Here is a 24,764-nt window from a genome sequence, read left to right as displayed (position 1 = left end):
AAAGGAGTTAATGCAGGATCTGAAGAAGTTTTTTGGCATTTCTTTCAGTCTCTAATCCTGCCAGCGCTCCTTGTCCTTATCCCAGGCCTCGTCAGCAACGTGAGAGCTCGCCTGCTGCCGGATTCTCTTGCTTCAGCGTTGCCCTGGCCTGTGCATAGGCTGACTGGAGGAAAGCCAGCTAAGCGGCGAGACATGCAAACTGGAGCGCTCTCCGAGTGGTGCTTGCACTCTGCTCTGGCCCTGTTATTTGACAACGGCAAACACTGGTGGTGGTTTGAGGTCAGAAAGTGAACTGGTGTGGGACTGTCCTCCCAGGTCGCTGGCCAGTTCAGGGAGATGGCAGAGAACTAGTCCTTGCGTTGCAAAGGTGAGAGGTGGGTAGTACTGTAGATCCTCTGGCTGAGGTCTTATTTAAGGGCACATTTTGCTGATATTCAGCGATGTGAGTTCTGTTGTGGAGCCGTATAGGCTGTGGAAACCCTGGTGATAAAGCAGCAGCAGAGCAGTGCCGTTACACTCTTGGACGTGTTTGTTACCTGCACCGGCTTCATGGTGAGAATGCTCTGGCGGTGGAGCTACAGGACGAGAACCAGACAATGCAGCTGTAACATGCTGCTCAAGTGATGCAAGAGGAATGTAGCTAATAGCTCCACTATATATAGTGATGTACTAAGAGCTGTCTTTCGGCTGGATTTTGCTGCAGCCTTGCTCCCTGAACCAAAATTAAGGAGCCTGATTTCATCTGTTTTGGCTGTTGATATTTTGGCTGTTTTATTTGGCTGTTGGCTTCCAGGCTTATTGTGAAAGGTGGTAGTTGCTTCATCCTTCCAATTACTTTGAAAAATAATAGCAGTCTTTATGTGCTGAAGGAAGTAGTTTTCATCTTTCCCAATGGGATAATGTGGTTTCACACAGAGTCTAATTCAGAGCTGATTTTGAAGATACATGCTGTCCCCAAATAACTGCATGCTATCTAGTAATGCATATTGATGTTTACTGATAGAAATGAAACGTCCAAACCACTTTATAGAAAACCAGCAAAGTAGTTTTAAAAATGTGTTTGCTAGCTTAGGTAAAGCTATTTTTGAGACAGAAAGAGTGAAAATGTGTTTCTTCATACATTCCTTGTGCTATTTTCCTTAGCCACTAGATCTTCGTATTGTCATCACTAGTGTCTACTCTGGGCTTTTTCTGAGCTGGCTGTTTGGGCACTGTTAATGTGTCTACTTAGTGACGTTAAGAAAATGCAAATGTTTCTTCTGTGGCTGGGTTGTTTTCAGTGCCACTCTTCTCACAGCTGTCTGATTGTGTTTTATTTTAATATTTTATTCTCAAATTTTCACCTTCTGGTAGTGCAACGTGTTGATTCAGGAAATTAAACACGGAATGTGATTATGTGAGAGTTTTCTTAAATTTGATTTATGTTTGGTTCACATACTTAGACATTTAATACAGTAAACTCAGTGTGATTTATGCCAAAATGTAAATTATTGGTAACCTATTGCTGTAGGTTATATTGTGACTTGACATGCTTTGGTTACATAGTGGTGGGTTTGGGGGTTGGGGAGGAGACACTGGATGACTGAATATAATTGCCTCCTTCTGCAGAATTGGTTCATTGGTGTATGTTTAGCAAAGAAAATTCTGGCATTACACACACCAAAATAGTTGATTTTCAAACCAGTTTGTTTGGGTTTCTGCATTGAGTAAATAATGAGCATTAAAAGCAGAAAAGTTTTAGAGATTGGAATTGTTTAGTACAATGTTGAAATTCTGAATGTCTTAATGTTATTTTTTTGTTTGGTTGTATAAAGCTTGTCTAGTAGTAGTATATAAATTTTAGCATATTTTCTGTTCTACAGATGCCAAAGAGAATACCTGAAATTAATTCTACAGCAATATTTCTGTGATTGTTTGGAAATATTACAGGAGTTTCTCTGCTTGTCTGACCTGGAGCCACTGAGTATTTCTACGTCTCCGTAAGGAAGAGTTGGCTCTAGTGGGCCTTTTGAGCAAGTTTGACTGAAGTCGTCAACAACTGATAGCTATATCACACACCCCCCCCCGCCCTTTTTTTTTATGCTGAAGAGCTATTAGTTGAATTAAAAAGACATTTCTGGATAATTTATAAAATCTGTGCACAATCTAAAAAGAGAGTCTTCCATATCTGTTTTACAGTTCCAATCCATAAAATATTACTCTGGAATTAGTTGTAGGCTGTGAATCATAGTGGGTCTCTCACGACACAGTGGGGTAGCTGTATGATGGAAACATTTGAGTAAATAACATTTTAGTAAAGTTTTATCCGCTTTAGAGCTTTGGCCTCAGAACCATTTTATATGAGGTATAAAAGAGTGTGATTAACACATGGTAACTTTTAATAAGTATTGATTAATGTGATTTAAAAAAAAAAAAATTTAAGATACACTAGTCTTTGACAGTGCTAATAACCCCTTTCTGTAATCTTTGAAGTTTTATTTAACGGCAGCAGCAGCTACTGTGTTAGGCTTTTTTTTCTCTAACTGGTAGGGATCAGCCCTCCGCACGTGCGGTGTGTGCAGGTACATGCACTTCTTGTGCGCTTCCTGCGCAGGTGTGCTGCGGGGCCGGGCTTTGTGCCCGCAGGGCTGAGGTCTGCGCTGCATGCAGGAGGGAAGAAAGGCTCAGAAAGAGGGGATGATGAAGTTCTGCTACAAATGGCTTGAGCTGCCCCTGGTTAATGGGCCTTCTGTTGGTTTTAATTGTGGAGTGTAAATTTGTCTCTGGGTTTGTACGGATTTGCGTGTGACTTACAGTAGCGTTCTGTGAACTGATGCTAACGTCATGGCTTTCGTGTGTGTCAGTATTTCAGTGCTGTAGGTGCTGGGCCTCTTTGGAAAGGAAAGTAACCGGTAGCTGCGTAACTCAAAGCTCTGAAGAGTTGGTCTGATAGACTGTTAATTTACACTTGTTGTTCAAGGCAAGATGGTCTTGTATTACTCGTCTTCTCTTAAGCAAAAGCTTGATGTTATGTACCTTTCAGGAATACTGTAGTCCACTTTATACTTCGGATTTGATAGGAAAAAATATTTTACAAATGCATTTAAATTTGGAGGAGATGCATCATATTTTATCCAACACAGTGAGCTGAATGAGATTGGGGAAGGAGGAACTCCTTTAAAACAGTCAAGAATCACACAAACCAAAGGAAGTAACTTTGTTGCTGTAATTTTTTATTTTTGGCTTAAGCTGTATATGAATAGAGTTTGAAGTGTTTCAGAATTATCCACAAAGTAGGCTGGAACAGTTTGTTACTAATGAAGGAACTTCTATTAATATATATGCCGGTAAACACAAACAGCCAACCCACGAGAATAGGTGTGCGCTGTGGGAATTGTGGTTTCTTCATATTAAACAGTACTTCAGCGAATGTGATGCTAATATCCTTGTTTATTCTTTTAGCCTGGTGTCTGAAGGGGATGAGGTTTGTAGGATTACAGTCAGTACCTCAGCAGCGTTGTGAAGCAGTGGAGGATATGGATAGGGCTAGAGAGGGACTGAGACAGACCCATGCATGTTTTAAATGTCCTTAACTACAGAAAAGGCTTTGGTTGGAACATGTGTCCATGTTATTAGATAAAAGCGACATAACCACAGCAACCCAGGCTGTGTAAATTCTCTTCCCTCATGGAATATTTATTAGTAGAATGTAAGTGAACTTTGGATTTAATTATTTGGTGAAGAAGTCAATGAATGGTGTTGTTAAAGGTTGAAGGAAGAATCCAGGTTTTAATGCCAATTTGAGTTTTTACTTCCTAAATGATGTGGAGTTTTTACATTATTCTGTTAGGAAGATCTGTTCTGTGAAATTTTTTTGGTTGTTTTGGGTTTCGGTTGCAGTTTTTTGGCTTTGTGGTAGAAATAGGAACTATATGCAACCTTATGATTGTACGACAAATTGGTTTGGGTGAGACCTCAGGAGGTCTCTAGTGCAACTTCCTGCTCAAAGCAGGGTCAGTGGTGAGGTCAGACTGGGTTGCTCAGCTCTTCCTCCACTCTGGTGTTGAAAACGTCCAAGGATGGAGACTGCACAACCTCTCTGGGCAGCCTGTTCCGGTGCATTACCATCCTCATGATACATCTTTGTATCCTCAAGGTGAAGAAGCTTCTCCTACATGCAGTCTGAAGCTCTCTTGTTTCAATTTATGCCTGCTGTCTCTTGTCCTCCTGTCATCCACCACTGTGAAGAGCGTTCTTGAGTACCTCCTTGCAGGAGGCTGCTGGTAGGTCACCCTGAAGCTGTCATTTCTCCAGGCTAAAGAAAGCCAGCTCCCCCAGCCTTTCCTTACAGAGCAGGTGCTCCTGACCATCTTGGTGCCCTTCCGCTGAACTCACTTCAATTTGCTGATGCCTTTCCTGTATGAGGAGGTCCAAAATTCGATCCAGTATTCTGGACTGTAGCCCTGCGGCATGGATGGATGGGTACCAGCTGTAATTCTTTAATTCTGTTCTGGACACTTGTGGTTTTGTAAGAAAACAGTATTTAATTAAAACTTCATTCCCATAGTATAGGTTGTAGATAAAGCATTTCCATTTTATGGAAAAGGGTAAAGGGCAATGTGTTTCCACACTGTCCAAGGGCACACACAGCAGCCCAGCAAGGTCTCAGTCTGCAGTACTGTCCTTTGATAATCACTTTTTCATATTATGCATTAAATTTAATAAATAATAAATCAGAAGTGCGTTTGTCTTAAGAAGTTGAAATCTGTCTTCAACATTAAAAAGCGGATGAAAAGAAAATGGTTTGAGGTTATGTGGCTTACATGGCAAAGGAATAAAGTTTTTGAAAGCTGTTTTATTCAGTTTTCGTAGCTGTTGTATTAAATTGTTTCAGCTTTCTGCACTGTTATGGCTTGCTACTTAGATGAAAGCTGGATGCTGGAAAACTTTTATTTGCTTTCATATTTAGAACAATGTGAATTGTCGTGTCTATTATTGTGTAAGTCTTTGCATCAAAGTAAAATATGTTCAAATAGGACTGGTGAGGGTTTTCAGCCTCCATTGGTAAATTTAGATGCTATGCATATGAACATCTCTTTTTTTTAACCAGTTTTGTTATGGCTTAAAAATTGAGATATATAATATTTTTGTGTAAAGCTTCCTTTAAATACTTTTTCCAAAATAGTATGCTTATATGGCAATGCTTGTCGGACTGCTTCCTCACTAGACTCTTTCAGTTGTGGTTGACGTTGGAATTTAAGGGTATGCTGCTTTTACCCAGGGTGTTTTAATCATATTACTTAGTGATATCACTGCTTTCTTTTTTATTAGAGAATGCATTTATTAATTTAGTTTGTGTATCAGATCCAGAAGAAATAAATAATGTGATGTGTCACACTTTGTATGTTGTTTTCTTGTGGCAGGATTGGCTTATAGCAGCATTTCACGTATAACTATTGTGCAACTCTGCTACTGTAATATGGTTACATTAGGCCTGCATAGTTTTCTTTTGTGTGAAAGACTATATGGCAAATACTACTTTATGTGGAGTACAGAATTGAGTAGTGAAAAAAGTCACATTGCTGCTTTTCTGTCACACCAATGGTCCCCAGTGGAAAAACAAACAAACAAACAAAAAACCATTTCCATACTTCCCAAAATCTTTGATTAAAAAAAATACTTGCTTACTATGTGAGCATCTGTCTTTTGAGTTTCTGCATCTAATTGGACTGTTGGGACCATTTGTCCCAACCATTTAATCCTATAGGAGCCAGAGCTACTTACATCATTGCAGAAATATCTGTGCCAGCATTGGAGATGAGAGGTGTGTGTGTATATATCCCAGATATACATATATGTATATATACACACACACATATGTATATACGTATGCATACAGATATATGTATGTATATACCACCAATACATGTATTTAACTATTGGACCTACTCCTGCTTCCATTTCAAACTTTCAAGATTTGGCTTAGATGTTCACATGATATCTGTAAGAAATGTACAATTGATTGAGTCTGCTGTTCACATTGTGACATTAGTGACATTTCATAGTTGCTAAAAGTCAAGATTATTTTTATTAGGTAGCAAAGTTCCAAATTAATTTAGATAGATAGTTTTGAAGGTACTACATTTTTATTTTGGAGGTTTATGGAGAATCATCCATCTTCAAATACTTTAGTGGGAAAGAAAGGAACAGTCTTAAGTGAGTTCCAAGCCTGAATTAAGATAATGTGATACAGTAATGTGATCTTTTATCTTTCTAATTTTATTTGGCTGTGATCAGAGAGTTTTTTAATTTGATTTTCATTTTTGAAGGCAGGGACTGTAATTTTTCTGAAGTTGCAAAAGTAAGGAAATAGAATCAAATTTAACTTTCCAGGAATGTCCTCTTTTCTAAGGATTTCCTTGTCTTCAAAACCTCATCATGCTATTTTTCCTTAATTTCAAGTTACTTGAATGTGGTTTTTGTGGGTTAATAAAATCTTGATGATGTCTCATGATATGTATCAAAAGGATTTCTGAATCAGCAGATGACTTTAACCTGTATTACTTATGGAAACCTGTGATGATCTTGTGATGTGATAGTTATATTCATCCTTTCATCTGTTCTTTTAGCTGTACTTTTAATGACTGAAAGTATCTGCAGTGATTCAGTGGCATGTTCCACATTAGCTCACCATTGGTTTATTAGATCTGTTCTTAAAAGGATGTTCATTAACAGCAAAATCTTTCCTGCCAATATTACTGTTGGATAGTATAAATTATCTTTGGTAGTTCATTAAGACAGAAAAAAAATATTGACTCAGTTCCAAAGAAACTTGCAGTTCCCTTTTAACCTCATCATTAGTGAGCTAGGTAGAAGGAAGGATACTACGTGAGAGCACCTCTTGGTTTACTGACCGTTTAACGGTTAGTTTCAAACTTTTCTTGTCTGCAAGCTCTTACAAGGAAAAGTGAAAACATTATGTAATCTGATGTCATGCTAGGTGTCCCCTTAGCTGTCTCTATAAGCACAGGCTCTTGTGTTGACTGATTGGTCACAGACATAGCTGCTCAAGACACTTACTGAATTGTATTCTAACTAAATGACTAAACACTTGTGAATTCTCAGGCCAATAATCTAAGGAGGATATGAGATTTGAGAGAATCACTTTTACTTTGTGATTCTTACGTAATAGTTCATAGGTTAAGATGCTAATTAAATTGTACGAGAAGGTGAAATTTTGACCTTATGAAAGTCTCCCAGACACTGATTACAGTGGAACAAGGTTTACCACTACTCTGAGGAGGCACCCGACTTTTTAAAACCATGGATAACATTCAGTATCTTGAAAAGATGGGGTTTTATGTGTGTCCAGCTTGTGGTGGGTGCTATTGCTTGTGTAATACAATTAGTTGGTATTGTTCCAAATTATTCCAGATTATGTCTGTATTACGCTGCATTTTTCTTCCAATAATATTCTTTGCAGAGCTTTGATGGCACTGATTTTCTTGGACTATTCGTTGATACTCTTTCCAACCAATTCTAAAAGCTAATATCTAAAAAATGCTCAGAAGCAATGCTGAAACTATTTTGAAGCTATTGATGTATTTCAGAAATATGAAATAAAGCAAACTATGCCTGGCTGTTTGCCTGGTTAGATGCAAGCACTTTCTCCTATTTGGAGTGATAACTTGTTGGCTGAACAGCAGTTCTTCACTGCGCGAGTTCTTCTGTCGGCTGCACTCACACCAGTAACTCCCATAGAAGCGTGGGTGCTTTCCTGTAACTATCACCATTTGTGGGGGGTTCAACATAAAGATGTTCATGTTTATCTAGTCTTGCAGGTAAGTGTAAAGGAGTCGGCCTACAGGAAAGTAAATACTGTAGAAATGGCTTATAATAATTTATAGGACAGTCTGTCCAATGACAACATGAATTTTTCTTGCAACTTACAAATTTGTTGTTAATGTGATGTAGACTCAATCAGTAGTTGATTCACACATTTCAAGATTCATCTGTCGGGGCATTTAAATTACTCTAGAGGCAATCTATAAACTTCCTTGACTTCAAATGAAAGGTCATCAGCATCAGTCATGTCCAAAAGTTAATCATTAAAACTTGGCTTTGACTCGAATACAAAATGAACTGAAAAGAAAAAAAAATAATAATCAGTGAAGTCATGTTAATTGTGAGTTCTGCAAAAGGATCCATGCAGGCAAAAGTGCCTGCCTGTGTCAGTTATAGTATAGGATTGGAGACTGGATTGTAATTGTGTGGTTTTCCTGTGTTTAAATCAGTTAAATTTCATCATACTATAGGTTAGGTTAGTGCAAACAAATGATAGGCATCGTTAAATTTACAGACTTGCTTAATCAATACCTGAGAAATGTTTTAGGCTGCATTGTGATGGCAAGCAGTAAGGTGTTATCAAAGGATATAGGTGTCTGTCTGTCTGCATTCCCGCCCACTCAGTAGGATCTTAAACAACATCCAGTTTGTAAGGTTATCTGGTTCCACCCCACCACCCTTGAACCCAGGGCCAACTTAGAAGTTACATTAGATGCTGCTCAAGCAGCATGCTGTCACATGTGGCTAATATTAGCCAGGTGCATTAACATTGTTTACATCCTGAAGGTCTTGAGTCTTTCTAAACTGCTATAGTACATTAGCATTAAGACAGTGGGTGACTATCAGTTCTTACGTTTGTAAATGTTGTGTACGCATGCTGTGAAATGGTAGAATTTGTGTTGCAGTATCCAGTTTCAAAGAACTGGTGTTTGAACTGTGATTCTGTTATGAAGAGTCTTAGTCTGAACTATTACAAACCAGCAGCAAGCCTTGGAAAATGGTGTTCTGTAACTTTGAAATTCAGAATTACTTTTAGCAGTCTGTAGTGTAATTTAATAACAATGGTAGTGGTAGGTGCTAACGAATGTAATTTTTGTGTGGATTTTTCATGGTTTCATACTTGCTTTGGTTTGGTGGTTCTGTTGATTATTAATTATACAAAATTAAAATAATACAAAATAAAATTAAAAGATGATTGCTAGGAAAAATGCCATAATTTATCACACAGAAAATTCATGTTACTAGCAAAGCTAGCTTGGCATTTCAAATGTGTGGTGTTGTACTAATACAAGTTACGTGGCGTTCAGAATTCATGTGGTGAAGCATCATAAGCCTTTCCCAGTTTTGTTGGGGGTATTAAGTCTTTCTCTGGTGGAAAAAAGAATAAAAGGGGCATGAAGAGTGGAGCAGCATTTTGTGTCCTTGTATTAAGGTTCATTTATTGTGCCTGTTATACATGGTAGATTTCTGGTCAATAGAAACACATTCAGCAGTTGCTATTTGGAGGAAATACAGGTGATTAACTGTTGGGAGGCTTGGTTAGCTGATGCGTCTGGAGAACAACTATGCCAGGTCTTTTCTTAGTCTGTGCTTGGAAGGGAAGGACAACTTTCACTGCAACAAGTTTACTAGATCACTCTCACTGGAGATGTTATTGTTATCATTGTTGTGTAAACAAATATTACTGTTAAGCAAACGTTTAAAGGACATGAAAACAACAACAACAAAAGATCGTGATCTAAATCTAAAAATCTAATGTTACAATTTCTCTCGTTCTAATCAAAACCAGTTACTGCTAATATTCTTGGGATACATCTATTTAAATACTGGGAAAGCTTCAAAGGGATTGTAAGAATTAAACGATATTTGCAGAGAAGGATGGAGAGAGCAGCAGAGAATGACTGAACACAATAATTTAGATTGGAAGGAACCTCTGCACCCCATCGGATCCAGCCTCTCCAATTCAGAGCCAGCCCAGCTTCAAAGTTGGAACCAACTTAAAAAGTTTTATTTGGTTGTTAAGGGCCTTACCTGGCCACATTTTGGATGTTTCCAAGGATGGAGATTCCACAGCCTTGCTAGGCAACCTTTCCAGTGTTTGACTGCTCTCATTGTGGACAAAAATCTCCCTGCTATCTAATTCCTTGTTGCAAGGCATTAGGCATCTGTTGTATGGGTTGTTTTGAATAGTATTGCTTGTTCTTAATGAGTCCTATGAGGCAAAACACTTAAACTCTCACTTTTCAAATTCAAATAAACCACTGTGTTCTGCAAAACTAATTGTTAGTGGCAGTGGTTTAATTTCTCTTATCCCAGTAAAGTCCTAAGGATTGAAGCTGCATATTTGCAGAAGGTTGTGGTTTTGTATGTCTTCTCCTTGTCTGTGAAATTACCATCTGCATTTTATGTAGTAATGGAACTATCCTTCCGTTTCTCTGTTTTTACTGTTCGAAGTGCAAAACTTGTCCCCAAATGCAATTGCTTAGATATTTAAGAAGCGTTTACTTTCCAGCTGAAAGTTTTATTATTAGCAAGTAATATTTAGTCTATTAGTAATGGACTTGCTCTTTAATTACAGCAAGAGGACTAATTAATCTTCTGAAGGCCTCGTGAATTTATTTCATGGGAAATAATAAAACATTTGTAAAAGTGCTAGTATGGTATAATGGGTAACTTCATTTCCTAAGTAACCCTAGAGCACTTCTGGAACACAGTCCTTTTTCTTAGTCTTAATTGTAGAGTGAGTTATTAATGACTAACAGCCTGCATATGAGAGCTTGCTGACAGTTTGTCTGCCTCTGGAGAATAAAACTGACAATGTACTTTCATTTTAAAGCTAACTATGTATTTGCATTTTTGCTAGTAGTCCTAGCCTAGATGTCAAAGGTTAAACAGATTGCTTCAGTCCTGATTTAAAAGAAAAGACTTTTAGCTTAATTGTTTGAACTGTGTGACAAAAATGGAGCTTAATTGTTACTTTTATAATTTATTTATTATTTTCTTTGACATCTGCAAGTTGCTATTCCTTTCTTTGGATGTATACTCAGAATATAAATGCACATAAAACTGCTTCTTCAGAAAAAAATACTCCTCAGTCCTTTTGTGAGAAAAAGATCATAGTTGCTTTGTAGATGTTAGCACTGCAGGCTTACTGGAAATACTTCTTCCTGATCTCTGATTTCATGGGAAAACTGAAGCGTTAGAAACTGCAAAGGTACTTCATTAACCCACCTCTGTAGCAGAGGTCAGTTCTCTCCACTCTAGGAAATGAATGCTGTTGCTGGTGCTGTGGGGTAGTTGATGGCCTAATATGTTGTTCGCAGTTTTTAATGGCTGTAGGGATAGAATTTTTGCAGTAGGTGAGGCTGGAAAAAGTCCTTTTGGTGTAACATAAGTTGTCACAGCTTTCAGCTTATTGCAAATGTTCGTTATGTTGCTCCCTTATATATGACTTCCTGTAACAAGGCATATTGGAAAAGCGGTGAAAAGTTTATAACACAGAAAACATCCTCTGCCGTTCATGGTCCGAGTGGGACTTAGCGTGAGCTGTTTATGGTTTTGGTTGTGGGGTTTTTTTGTTGTTGTTGGTGTGTTTTTTGGTGTTATTTTTTTGTCTGTTTTTTGGTGGTGGCGTTTGTTTTGTTTTGTTGTTTAAATCAAGGCATGTCCTGAGCTATTTATATTTGAATGTTATGGGTGCATGAGCTGTTTGATTTTTAGCTGTCCTTTATTCTACAGAAAGGCTGTTACCTCTTTGGAATTTCATTACTGTGAAACCCCAAAATATTTCTTTATGCCTTATTCTGTTTCTGGGGGGACATCCTGGTATGCTAGACAATTGGGTCAAATCTGTAAGACCTGAAGTCGCTGGGCATTACAGGAGGAAAACCCCCCAATCTTTAAAACAGAAAAATGGATGAAGTATTTGGCTCTTCGATGTATAATTCCTTTAATGGCCTTATTATTATTTTTCTTCTGAATATACTCGCAGTGTGTTAACATTTTGCTGCATTTGATGAGAATTCTAGTTTTGTTTTGGATGTTGTTTACCTAAATGTTGTTAACTAAACCCATAAAAATTCAGAACCTTAAGTAGGCGAGCTCTTGGTTCATTACTCTGTCTAATTCCAAGGCTCCCTAACAGCATCTCAGCCATGACCTTTCTAATTCTGAAATAAGATCTTCTATTTCTTATTCCTTCAAGGTTTGTGATTTTTATAGATTGTTTCTTTGGACAGGGCTGCAGAATAAGGGCCTTAGTAGGTATGAGACTCTCTAGAAATTGTCTTGTGTTTTCTATACAATTAATTCAAATTATCTGCTTTGGGGAGGAGGGAATACTACCAGTTTGTCTTGTGAAATAAGCTTTTCTCATTCCATATTTTTGCATTGTATGAGTACGGTTACACAGATAAAATAATTGTCTTTAATGGATAGCAATATTTCACAGAGGGTAGCAAAACATCTAGATAGTACTCTGAGGGAAAGTTGGTAGAAAATCCCAATTTTAATTCAACTTGGATGAAATACTAAATTATGTTGGTTTATATCGGCCATGCAACTGAACAACTAAGGTTATATATGATCCTGTACATGGAGGTGTAAATAAAAATAATTGAAGAAATAACATACTAGAGGAAAAAAAAAGCATGCAATAAATGGCTTCCACAAAATCTCTCTCTGTGATCTGATTAAACGTTACAAATTGTGTAAAATGTTGTCCAGCAACATTTTAAATTATTTTACTGGTTCTGTTCTGTGAAATTTACAGAAATACAAATCAGTAATTTATGTTGTGTAATTTCTATGTTATGTTTAAATAATCTCGTAACAGTCAGGTGTAAATAATTATAAATTCAAGTGCATCTCCCTAACTAAGAATTGCAACTAGTTTACTTTTAAAACATTAACCTGTTTAATAATTAAATGGTGCAGTGTGCCATTGGCAAAGTGATGCAGGAAGGAGCTGAAAACATTTCTGGCTTCAAAAGTACCTAGGAAATATGTTTCATTTTTGGAGTACCAGCAGCAAAGCTTCAATATAAACAGTTCTGCCTTTTAGAGATAATAGATATATTTTACTGAGTTTAGCAATATTAATTTATTTTTTCTTTTTTTATTTTTTTTTTCCTTTCAGCCATAATCAGCAGACCACGTCATTTAGACATCCTGTGACAGGACAGGTTTCTCCAGAAAATATTGAATTTATTTTGCGAGAAGAGTAAGTAGTTTTATACCTGTGTCAAGAGATCTGAAAAAGTAACACATTTACCTACAGTAGTTTAGTAGTTTGACAGTTCTTCTGGTATTGTAGCAAAAATGTCATAGAGATGGTTTATGCTTAAAAACTTACTTCTCATTGTGATAGTATGTGTTTGATTCTAGCACTGTTCCACATTAGGGCTTGTGAGAAAATCTTCACCAAATCTTTAAAAAACAAACAAGCACACACACGCACCCTCCCACACACACCAAAATAAAAAAACCCCAACCAAACAAAAAAAGGCAATATAAATAGGATACTTTAATAATAAATATCAAATGTACAGAACGTAAATATAAAATGTCTTTAGAGCAAACTGGAAGGTTTGTACTGAAATTGAAATACGCAAAATATTACTAGTTTCTATTGTAATTCCTTGGTTTTCTTATGTTTTAGGTTTTCTACGTTTCCTGTCTTGGTCTGGTATTTATTAAAAAATTTTTGATTAGGCATTCTTCAATTTATTCTAGAGGACTAGAATCATATATATTAGTTTCCAGCATGTTTTATCTTGATTGTCTGATGTGGAGAAAAAAAAAAAAAAAAAAAAAAAAAGAAAAGAAGAAATTCATGTGTTCAAAGTGATGTATCTGGGCATGTCTTTGGTGTTGGTTTGCATCACTCCCTGTTTCGCTGTAGGGTTTTAACTGCTCCTGTCGTCCTTGCTGTGTGCTAGATTGCTCCTGGAATCCCTTCTGTAATGGGATGACTGGATGTCTTCCCTAGCCAGAGTCTAGGAGAAAATTCTACATCCCTTCTAAAAGCACTCCAAAGGGCAAGAGGAATGGGACTACACCAGATAGCTTTTCCTTTTCCAGCCTAGTCTTCCAGCACTGTTTAAGTAGCCTCTAGCCCTTCATGTATCACAGAGGCTGGGCATTATGCTGTGATGGCCTGCATGTGGTGGTTTGTATGGCTGCCCACACGATTCTGAACACTTTGTTTCAAATTATCTGATATTTAATTTGCTTTACATTTAATTTAAAGCAGTATAGCATTAAGAAAAATGAGGCCCAGAGAAGGGGCGTGTGAGACTCCCAGGAGAGAGGCATTTCTGGCAACGTCTTCTATTGTGGACCTGGAGAGGAAAGGAGATCCAGGCCATGACTGTATAGCCCTCTGCTCAGAGCTTCTGGTACAGCCCTGAGAATTGCTTTTTATATGGTTTAAAAAACAAACTAACCAAACAAAAACAACAATAGCAACAAAACCCCAACAAAAAACCCAACTAATCAGCTGCGCTTCCCCAAGCCCAAAGCAAATCCAAGGGCCAATCCTATGTTAAGGCCCATGCTGAGAACCAGCATGAAATAGAAGGTTGAACTTATTTTGTAGTGTGTGGGAGAGGCCTGTGATTAGGTACAAGGACTGTAGGATAGCTACTGAGCTGGAGGTCACCCCAGATGTTATGTGGTATGTGGTATGTGGGTGGCTTGCTGCTCTGGAGGGGTTTGGCTCGCCACAAGTATGCAAACAAGCTACTCCAAGTCATTTAGTGAGGAGAATAGGTGTCTTGCAATGGAGCAAATCTCAAAGACAGTATAGAAAACAGCCACTGTGCATCTGTGTTCCAACTTCCATCCGTTAATTGATTTTTATTTAATCTGTTGTAAAGGTTTGATCAAATTTAATGTAAAGAAAATTTGTACATGAGTGAGGGAAAACAGGTGTTTGGATAGAACTCCTTGGAGTGCCTCCCTGGGTTAGTCACACTTCCCTGGGCTGTTTCTGGTCTTGTAATCATGGTGGTAGATGAAATATTAAAAGCAGAATTGAAAGAACAATTTGCTGGTGGCACATGGTTTTAGTGATCTTTTGTGTATGTTAGAAACTTTTTTGGAAGAGAAGTGGAGGTGTTTATTTGGAGGGCAGTCAGATGAATGAGCATAACTTGTCATCTCTAGATTTCAGTTACACTGAGATGCTATCAAAAGCAGGAAAAAGATCTTAGAATGTGGTAGAATTAATAGAGACAGGTGGTTTCTATTCTAAAAGACGAGGGAATGGCTGGAGGGATATAGAGAGGAGTATGTGTTTGTAGTGACTCCTTAGGAAACTTTTTTAACTGTTTTAAAAAAAAAGCAAATTTTTTGCTTAGAAAAAGCAAATTTTTCTAAGCTTTATTATTGGCCTGAAGTACATACAGAATGTTTTTAAAATTAGGTGGTTTTTATACCACCAAATTACTTTAAAGATGTCATTTTCAAGTGCGTGGGATGCTCTGGTTTCCTTAGTTTTGTACTGTTTCTATGCAACAGTGTAGGTTTTACACAGATGCTGTTCATCATGGTCATATCCGAGTTCCTGTCAAACGACACTGTTGACATATGTGGATGTCTCTGCTGAAATCAAAGAAGCTGTTAGCACCTTCCTGTCTTTAGGCCTAGGAATTGTAATGGGGCTACACCATGTTTTCAGTTCTTGTCCCTCGGGCACCAGGGATTTGTATGGAATCGGTGTTGTTGATTGTATATTAGTTTGCAATCAGTGCTGTAGACCGTATCTTGTGATGAAATGACTTTCACAAACAGGATGCAGTCGGAAAGGTAGTTTCTGGATTTGCATGGTCTGTGGAAACTTTCCATCATGGGATCCTTTTGACCAAGAGTACTTTTTTCTATAGCTGAAGAATCCTGTCTGAAGTAGTAGCACTCTTAAGGGTTTCATAAACAGCAATTTGTTCTTCAGTGCTGTTGTGACGCGATTTATTACTTATGGATTGTTTTTAATTTATAATTAGGGCCAAAGCCAGGAGTTGTCACCAGATGTTGACTGGGAGCTAGTGGGGAGATGTAAGCACAAACTGGTTCAGGCTGCAACAAACGTGTCTATTAAAAGGACACATTTAACATCAGAAAAGTAATTTACAGTAACCTAGAAATGATGAATGTACACACTGTTTTGGACATTTGTCATCCAGGAAGCAATGTTCTGGTGAGAAGATTTGAAAAGAAGTTTTGGAAAATGATGTCAATAAATGATGTAATCCTAGTTTGGTTATGAGTCAGTTATGAAACAGATGCCCTTGCCTCGCTTGATCAAATAAGAACTGGATACTTTCAGTAGAAAGCTGAGGCTGTATTTCACTAGTCTTTTCCCAAGGCATTTCCCCTTTTAAACAGTATCACATCAATCTTGCTTTTTAAGCCAAAATCTGATTTCCTCAACTCCATTGTAACTGGAGGATAAAACCAGAGAGTATTGCCTGAACCTAAATTAAATTACATTGTCTTTTGATCCTTATGCTATTCCTTCTTCCTAATGGTGTTCTTATTTAGATTTTTTTTTTGAAAAGCAGTGATAATAATTCCTTGTTTCCTAACCCATTCTTAGCTGAGACCACTGTCAAATCCCCACCTCTCATTCTGTTTTCCAAGCTTAGAAGCTTTGGTCATTTAGTGTGTGGAATGTGTGTTCTGTACCTTTCACTAGCCCTGCTTGAGTGCTAGCTTTTTGGCATGAGGCTTTTAGATTTGTCTCTTATCTGGTGGAGTGATTGATTATAGGTGAATGCAGTATTCAGTATATGAGACCATTATTTTTTATAATAATTTAATTATACTTTTTCTTCTCTATTCCTTTCCTAATAATTCTTAACATACTTCGCTGTTAATCATTCTGCTAAGATTAAAAAATATCCTTTTCTCAGATCGCTAGTGTTGTTTTGAGCAGAAAAAGCTGCAGAGATGTTTTTTAATTTCTCCCTTCTTTGAATTGGTTTTCTGTTGTTGACACTGACTTCAGTTTGGCATCTTATCACATGGTTACTCCTATCTGAAGATTATTTTTCTATCTCTTCCTGTTAGCATTTCAGTATTTGTCCAGATTAATTTTTGTCCTCTATTCACTTGGTAACCTCACAGTTTTCAGGATCACCTCTAAATAATTTGAACACCTTGGCTGCATGGGAAGTCCCTGTGGCAGCCTTCCTCCATTTAACAACTGTATCTTAATTTCTGTGCTTTACTTTCATGTTTTTAATGAACCCTTAATCCACAAGGGGACCTTTCCTAAACAACCAATGGAAAAATGAGTGTTAAGGCTAGGGCTGCTGGACAAGTGTTAGATCTAGTTTAACCATATCGTTATATACGCATTTCCCTGAAAAATCTACGATAGAATTACTTAGGATAGATGTACGTAATGTTTATATTTCTTCTCTCTTATCTTTCTTTAAATAACAGTTCTTCAAATAACTGACAGCTGTGTATCTAATTGCATCTGTTGCTAAACACTAGTAGTTGCGTATTAGAAGTTTTACAATATATTTGCGGTTAGTATTAGTTTGCAATTGAGAGGTAGTACTTCAAAGTTAAAAAAGATAAGACTTTAATATAAATGTGGAAATATAGAAAACATATACATATATTGGGAGCTTAATCCAATGAGTGTTACCCTCTTTTTTTACCTGTTGTTTGTGCAACTGATAAAGCCTGTGTATCACCTCTGGGGAGAGAGCCATCTTATTTTGTCTATTGCATTTGGTTACTATAGCAGCAAAAATATCAGGTGGAGAGAAAGGAGGAAACCCAAACAACCCCAAAATAAACATCTGCCATGTTTACATGTATAGAAATACTAGGATAGTTCATTTTTTATCTAGCTGAATAGGAGATTTATTAATATTAAAAACTAGGTTACACAATGTTATTGTGTCGTATTTGGTTTCAACAAAATAAACTTTTTAAGTTGCTGGTATGAATGTGGATCTTCTAAGTCGACTAATCTTTATGATGATCCTTTAGAGAAAAGGAATGTGTTCTCTCGTGAGTATTGCATTTTCAATATGGGCTACTGGTGTAATTTTTTTGTGTTGTTCAGTGTGGTGGGGTTTTTTTTGGTTGGGTTTGGTTTTTTTTTTTTAATAAACCAAATATTGGCCATGTAATTCTTTTAGCTGGTAAACGTGATTTCTGTGGATGTACTAGCACTGTTTAAGTAGAGCAAGGAGTTGCTTGACAGGACACACTATATAGTGTGTTATTTTCAAGTATTTTAAAAAGATTTACAAGGCACTGGAGCTCCAAATGTACATACTGCAATCCTGCGTGTGTATGCACACGCCTGGGGGAAGCAGTAAGAAAACTATCCTGAAAATAGACAAAAATCAGCACTATGAAGACAGAATGGGATGTCTTGAATAACAGATATTATCAAACATCTTTGGTAATAGTGATTCTGAACTAATGTTTCTGAATGCACAGAGTTAATGCTGTAGTCACTTATTTTTAAAGATTAATCTGTAAACACTGTTAGGACAGTGTTAACTGCATTAACATGCTGCGATGTTTCAGGTAATTCTGCATATTCTGCATATTTTTATTTGCTTTTAAAAACAGACTGAGAATATTAATTAGCTATGAAGAGACTTAAATACTTGAGTTTTGTTATGTTCTGATTTCATGCAAATCTATTTTATCCTTGAAATACTATATACGAGTACTTAAATTAATTTTTGGTATTGTTTGGTGTTTTCTGTTTGTCGTGGTTTAACCCCAGTCCACAACTAAGCACCACACAGCTGCTTGCTCACCCTCCCCCCTCCCGGTGGGATGAGGAGAGAATCCGAAAAGCAAAAGTAAGAAAACCTGTGGGCTGAGATAAGAACAGTTTAGTAATTGAATTATAACAATAGTAATAACAACAATAATAATGATAATAATAAAAAACTGTAATGCAAAGGAAAATAATGAGAGAGAGAGAGAGAGAGGAACAAAACCCAGGGAAAACAAAAGAAAACAAATGATGCAACCGCTCACCACCTGCTGACCGATGCCCAGCCAGTCCCCGAGCAGCGATTGCTGTCCCCCGGCCAACTCCCCCCAGTTTATATACTGAGCCTGATGTCATATGGTATGGAATAGCCCTTTGGCCAGTTGGGGTCAGCTGTCCTGGCTGTGCCCCCTCCCAGCTTCTTGTGTGCCCAGCAGAGCATGGGAAGCTGAAGAGTCCTTGACCAGTGTAAACATTACTTAGCAACAACTAAACCATCAGTGTGTTATCAACATCATTCTCATACTAAATCCAAAACACAGCACTATACCAGCTACTAGGAAGAAAATTAACTCTGTCCCAGATGAAACCAGGACGCTGTTACATCTCACATACAGAAAGTTTGGATTACCAGTGTTTACTGACAAAGGCTTTTTTTAGGAGAATACCAATGTATTTTCTCTTTTGGTGGATTTACTGCCTCTTTTGCTGGCTATGGGAGTTCTTCCACATGGCAACAACCTCACATTTTTTAAAAAACATTTTTCTCATTGTGAATTTGTTCTTTTGCCAGTTGAAGTTCATAATTAATCTTCGTACTACTAGAAAAGGAAAGCTTGATTTATTGGCAGTGATCATTTTCAGTAGCAAGTGGAAGACAAATTGCTAAATGGCCAAATTATAAATGCTTAGAAATTATGCATTTATTGTTCTGTATTGCATTATGATTTTCTGATAGTGATGGTCTTGTTAAACATATAAAGCTTATCTTCCTCTGTAGTTCTTCTAATTTTTTTTTTTTTTAAACTGCAATATGTTTGACCTACTGTGAAACAGTATATTGTGGAATAGTGAAAATCTGTTCAATCTGAGTTTGCCTACCCTGATAGGTAGATTAAAGCCATTCCTCTGGAGTTATTTTTCTCTCCATATTAATGTTTTTGTTGGAAAAATTAATTCCGATTTGTTGAAACTTAAATTATATTTTTCATTTTTGTTTTTCCTGAGAAAATTAGCACTCTGTGAAATAGCTACTCTATAAAATGAATAAATGTAATCAGATTGTCTATAGTCTGGAAAGCCTACAGATTTTCTGAATATGTATGTTATGTGCTCTATCCTCTTCCCTTCACCTCCTCCTTTCCCCCCTCCTTGCCCCAGTGAGTATCTGGAAAATAACGTGTGTTGTGCGACTGTCCTACAGTATAAAACTCCGTAGTTTGTGGTGTGGACATTGTAAAAAATCTAAACCTGAAGGGAAAAAGAGAACGTTTGTGTCTTCTAAGGCCAAACATTTTTCTTGGATGTGTTTTGTTTTCATACTTTTGCAACTCATTTCTAGTGGCCCTCTTAATGATATAGAATCTAATACTTTGGATTCATTTTGAGGAAGCAATGTAGAAGACTGTCACATCTCTCTTAGTGTTCCTCCTTCCTTGAAATATCTACTCTCTGTTTACTTGCCTCAAGCAGGGAAATATAACCTTTTTGATAAGTAAATATTAAGAAAAGGCAAGTAAGATGGTTTTGCAAGGAAAATGCAGGCACATTGTAATTCTGCATTTTCTACCTGTTTTGAAAGTTTATACGGTGGAAAAGGAACAAGTAAGAACAGAGTCAAAAGCAGATAATAAGACTGGCTGATCAACAGAAATAGCTTAGTCAGGCAGCGTTATATACGGGAAGTGTCTTAATCTGCTCTTTGCTGAAACTGGATATTCCTAAAGCTGATTAAATGCTGAAGGAGGATACCTGGTCCATAAGAGGTAAGGCAAATTGACTCAAACTGATGTGATGAAACTCTCACGCATTGAAGGCTGGCCAGGGATTTTAGACTCTTGGTGTAGTTTGTTCTCACATCTTGGACTTGAACTTACATAGAAAAGCTAGAAAAAAGGGATTTATGCCAGATAAGCAAGGCATAAAGGAAACGGGATCAAAGTTGTGTTAGTTCCTTGCAAGCTTAATTGAAACTGTGTGGTCACAAATGGAAAAATGTGCTTTCCCTGACACCAAATCAACTATAAAAGCTTTTGGACAGGTAATTGTTCAGGTTGTAACTGAGGAAGAGCAATAATGGCAAACACCTTGTCCTCAGTTAAACCCTGTGTTGAGCTACTGCAATCAAAAACTCTTCTCTGTTCTTCTGAGTGATAACTGCTCAGAATTACTCTGTTCTCTGTTGTGCTCAGAACTGAATTGAATTTCAGTGGTAGCAACAGTAATGTTTGGTGTGGCTTGTGTGTCTCGTGTCCGTGTCGTCCGTGTCCCCCCCCCAATAAATAAATGGTTTTGGTGACTTAACAAGATAGGAAAAGGAAAATCATAAGTTGTTAATAGTTTGTTTTGTTTTTTTCTGATGTGACTGTATTGCTACTTGTTCCTAAAATACAGTTTGCTAAACTATGTTGTTAATGATTTTTAAAAATACCACCTATGGGTTTAATTCACAAGTTGGTGTTGAGCTTGGCTGCTGAGGCTTCTCTTCACAACCTGCATATGGGATTCCACAAGATTTTGCACTTCCATTTATCCTCTCGTTTCTTCATCTGGGCAGCTGTACTGAATTCTTACTTGTTGAACAGGTTCTTATGGTAGGATTGATCTTACCTATGCTTTAAATGGGTATCTGCATCTAAGCTGGTTACCAAGATTTCATGAATCTTAGTATGACTCAGAAGTTATTTATTTTGAACAATATCTGCCATGAATTGCACAATTTCACTTAGAAGGTATTTTAATAATGCATATTGTAGTATGCATCATATTTTGGGCAGATTCAAAGATCTAACATTAGGTTAGTGAAAGAACTAACACTAGGCTAGTCTCACTTTGATTTTAAATAAGAAGCCTGTTATTGCAAAGTTCTGACTCCTATCCTTCCCTCCCCAGTACTGGCTCTTCCAGATGTTTGCAGCCAAGCCTCTGAATTGGGCACAATTTAGTCTCCCTGCATTAGCCTTATCTTCTCTGAGTGCTCTTTGTTATATCCTGATTCTCTGTTGGATTTGCAGACAATTTGGCAGGTTTCTTCCTCCTGATACATTGACAAATACCAGTCATCAGATGTCACTGGCAGCATCTGCTTGAGAAATACCTGAAATAAAAATAATAAGGGTGGTGCAAAGGAAGTTGCAGATGCATAGGAAATGTTTGACTAGCCTGTCATTCATTTGCTCACTGTGAATCTTAAATATAAAAAGGCAAAGCTGACTGTTTGAAACAATGTGCTTTAGATTATCTGTTTTTGTTTGTTTTCTAGACAGCATTCATCTATGTCCAAGCAACAAATAAACCAAAGACCTTCAAGCATGGTCAGTGAAACGTCCACTGCAGTAACTACATCTGCTGTTGATACAAAACCTGGCTCTAAGGTAAAGGAAAAAGGCTATTGTTTCAGCTTGATGATTAGAACTTCACTCGCTTTAAGTCCAATACTCTTTCAATGCTGATTTTAATAGGGCCATGGGTTTAGCCTAGAAGTCTAATAACTTACTTCAAATAAGAGGTAATATTTCCTACCCAGGCAAAAACCTTTTTACAGCATAGGAGCACTGTACATCCACATTACAATGTTGAATAGTAATTTGAAAAATAGTGATTATTGTGACATGTAAAGTTTGAGAGGCTTCTTAAGAATGGAAGTAAGTATCTGTAATACTAGTATTCCAGCAAGTCTTTTGATAGTCCAGTGTATATGGCAAAAAGTGCTGCAGAATACCAGGAATTGTAATTTGCAGTTCTTAATTTTCCATGAAACCTTACTGCTGTTCCTCCTCTTAGTAAGAACTTAGATTCTTTTATGCCATCACTGTAGTGCACAAACAGTGCAGACGCCAAGTTTACACACAGAATGTTTAATAATAGAAAAATCCATTATTTGGCATTGACAAAGGGCCTGTGTTTATTATTGCACAAAATATAATAGAGTGCTGTACTTGAAGTGTCACCAACTATTTTAATGCTTCTTTGACCTTACAATAAATTACAGTATAGTGAGAACGGGAGGGGGCTGGATAAAAAGATGCAAAAAAATACTGGAAGAATTAGCAGAGATAAGATAGATTTCTTAAATTTGTCTGCAGTTTTTAAACTTTTCAGGTATTTTTTAAATGCAAAAGTGTGAAGCCTGTTAAGTAATTGAGTTGAAGAAAGGACTTTGCCAAATTGGTTGCAAAGATATTTTTGTTGAGTTGGAATCACGTACAGTCTTCTTCTAATGTTTTGAATTGAAGAAAACCATTTCATGAAAAGCTAAAAAAATATTATTTTTTTAGATCAAAGGTTTATAGGTTATTGGACCAACACAAAGATTGTCATGTGTCAAATCTCAAGAATACATTTATCTTTAAAGTGCTAGATGAAAGTATCACTGGAAACAGTGAACTTAGTAGGTTACCTGAATTACTTGATACATTTCTTTTTGATATTCTAGCAGTTGAATTTACCAAAGTACTTGGGCATTTGTGTTTACTGTATTTATCCTCCTTATTCTGATTTTTTTGAAGCCAGCATTAGGGGGAGAAGGCTCATTTTTTCACTCTTAAAACCAGCAAACTTAATGGGGACCTGATACTCTGCTTTGAGTTGGGGATTTCTCCCGTGATGCAGCTGGCTTTACCTTATCCAGGATCACACTTCTGCCAAAAAGTGTGTATCCTCCATCATCTGCTCCTGCTGCTTCCCTTTGTCACGTATTTGCCCTGATCTAATCAGGCTTTGCAAAACAATGAGATCAAAAATCGTGACTGGATACAACTTACAGGGCCACCCACATGCTAGAGACTAGTTCACTGGAGACATCAGAACCGCACAGCTACAGGTGAGGATAATGCTCTTTCCATCACAGTTTGGAGAATATGCAGAATCACCTCCCAGAACTTCAGTTGGTCTGGTTTTGGTCTCTGCTTCTATTTTGTTTGCAGTCCAGTATAAGCGTGGCCACGCATGCTTCTGGCAGGCTCCCAGGTGTGGCATTATTTTTTTACTACATGGCAGCTTTAGACTTTGAATAGAGCTCTTGTAGAAGGCTTGCTTGTACTTTTCTTCTCCACCAAGTTTGTTTATAGAAGATCCATCCTGCTGCAGGCCCTCAATAAATACTTTACTGGAGTTTTGATTAATACAGAGAACCAACATCTTTCTTATATATGCTGTGTTTCATCATTGCATGTGTTTCCAGGCTTGAAATCACTCCTCTCGTTCTGTAGAGTCAGAAGGAGATCTGTTAAATTCCTTCACAGCCTAACACAAAATTAATTCAAGTGAACTAGCAATGAGACCAAAGGCTGTAAAGTCTGTCCTCCATTTTGAGGTTGACTTTTGGCACGGGGAGAGTAGATTCTAAGATCCTTTCATCTATTTCTAAATGTTTTCTTCCATGAATTCCATAATCATTCTTTCAAAGAGTGAGTTCCCAGATACAGACTTGAGACACAATCATGAATCATTTCATCTGTTTGTCACAGAACCAGAGAATGCTTTGGATTGGAAGGGACCTTTACAGGTCACCTAGTCCAACCCCCCTGCAAGAGCAGGGACATCTTTAACTAGATCAGGTTGCTCAGAGCCCCAACCTGACCTTGAATGTTTCCAGGGATGGGGCCTCCACTACTTCTCTGGGTAACCTGTTCCAGTGCTTCACCACCCTCACTGTAAAAAAATGTCTTTCTTAAATCCAGTCTAAATCTGCCCTCCCTTAGTTTAAAACCATTGCTCCTTGTCTTGTCACAACAGGCCTTGCTAAAAAGTCTGTCCCCGTCTTTCCTATAGGCCCCCTTTAAGTACTGGAAGGCTGCTGTAAGGTCTCCCCGCAGCCTTCTCTTCTCCAGGCTGAACAACCCCAACTCTCTCAGCCTGTCCTCATAGGAGAGGTGCTCCAGCCCTCGGATCATTTTCGTGGCCCTCCTCTGGCCCCACTCCAACAGCTCCATGTCCTTCTTGTGCTGAGGGCTCCAGAGCTGGA

The 24,764-nt window shown here is 37.6% G+C and overlaps 1 protein-coding gene across 8 annotated transcripts in view; it reads left to right on the top strand.

The window, feature by feature from the left end:
• The window catches only part of PLEKHA7 (pleckstrin homology domain containing A7), a 172,928-nt gene that overhangs the window by 85,942 nt on the left and 62,222 nt on the right, over nucleotides 1-24,764 (top strand). For 7 of the 8 annotated variants that reach the window (XM_075502239.1, XM_075502237.1, XM_075502238.1 and 4 more), the window contains 2 exons: nucleotides 12,962-13,045; nucleotides 22,062-22,173. In XM_075502239.1, the coding sequence (XP_075358354.1) occupies nucleotides 12,962-13,045; nucleotides 22,062-22,173 (196 nt within the window). The remainder of the gene's footprint in view (nucleotides 1-12,961; nucleotides 13,046-22,061; nucleotides 22,174-24,764) is intronic. The other variant, XM_075502243.1, reaches the window with a different exon arrangement.

Source organism: Mycteria americana, chromosome 5, assembly GCF_035582795.1.
Source record: "Mycteria americana isolate JAX WOST 10 ecotype Jacksonville Zoo and Gardens chromosome 5, USCA_MyAme_1.0, whole genome shotgun sequence".
Classification (NCBI taxonomy): Eukaryota; Metazoa; Chordata; class Aves; order Ciconiiformes; family Ciconiidae; genus Mycteria; species Mycteria americana.
Note: the sequence above shows the minus strand (reverse complement) of the source record. Positions and strands in the feature narration are given on the sequence as shown.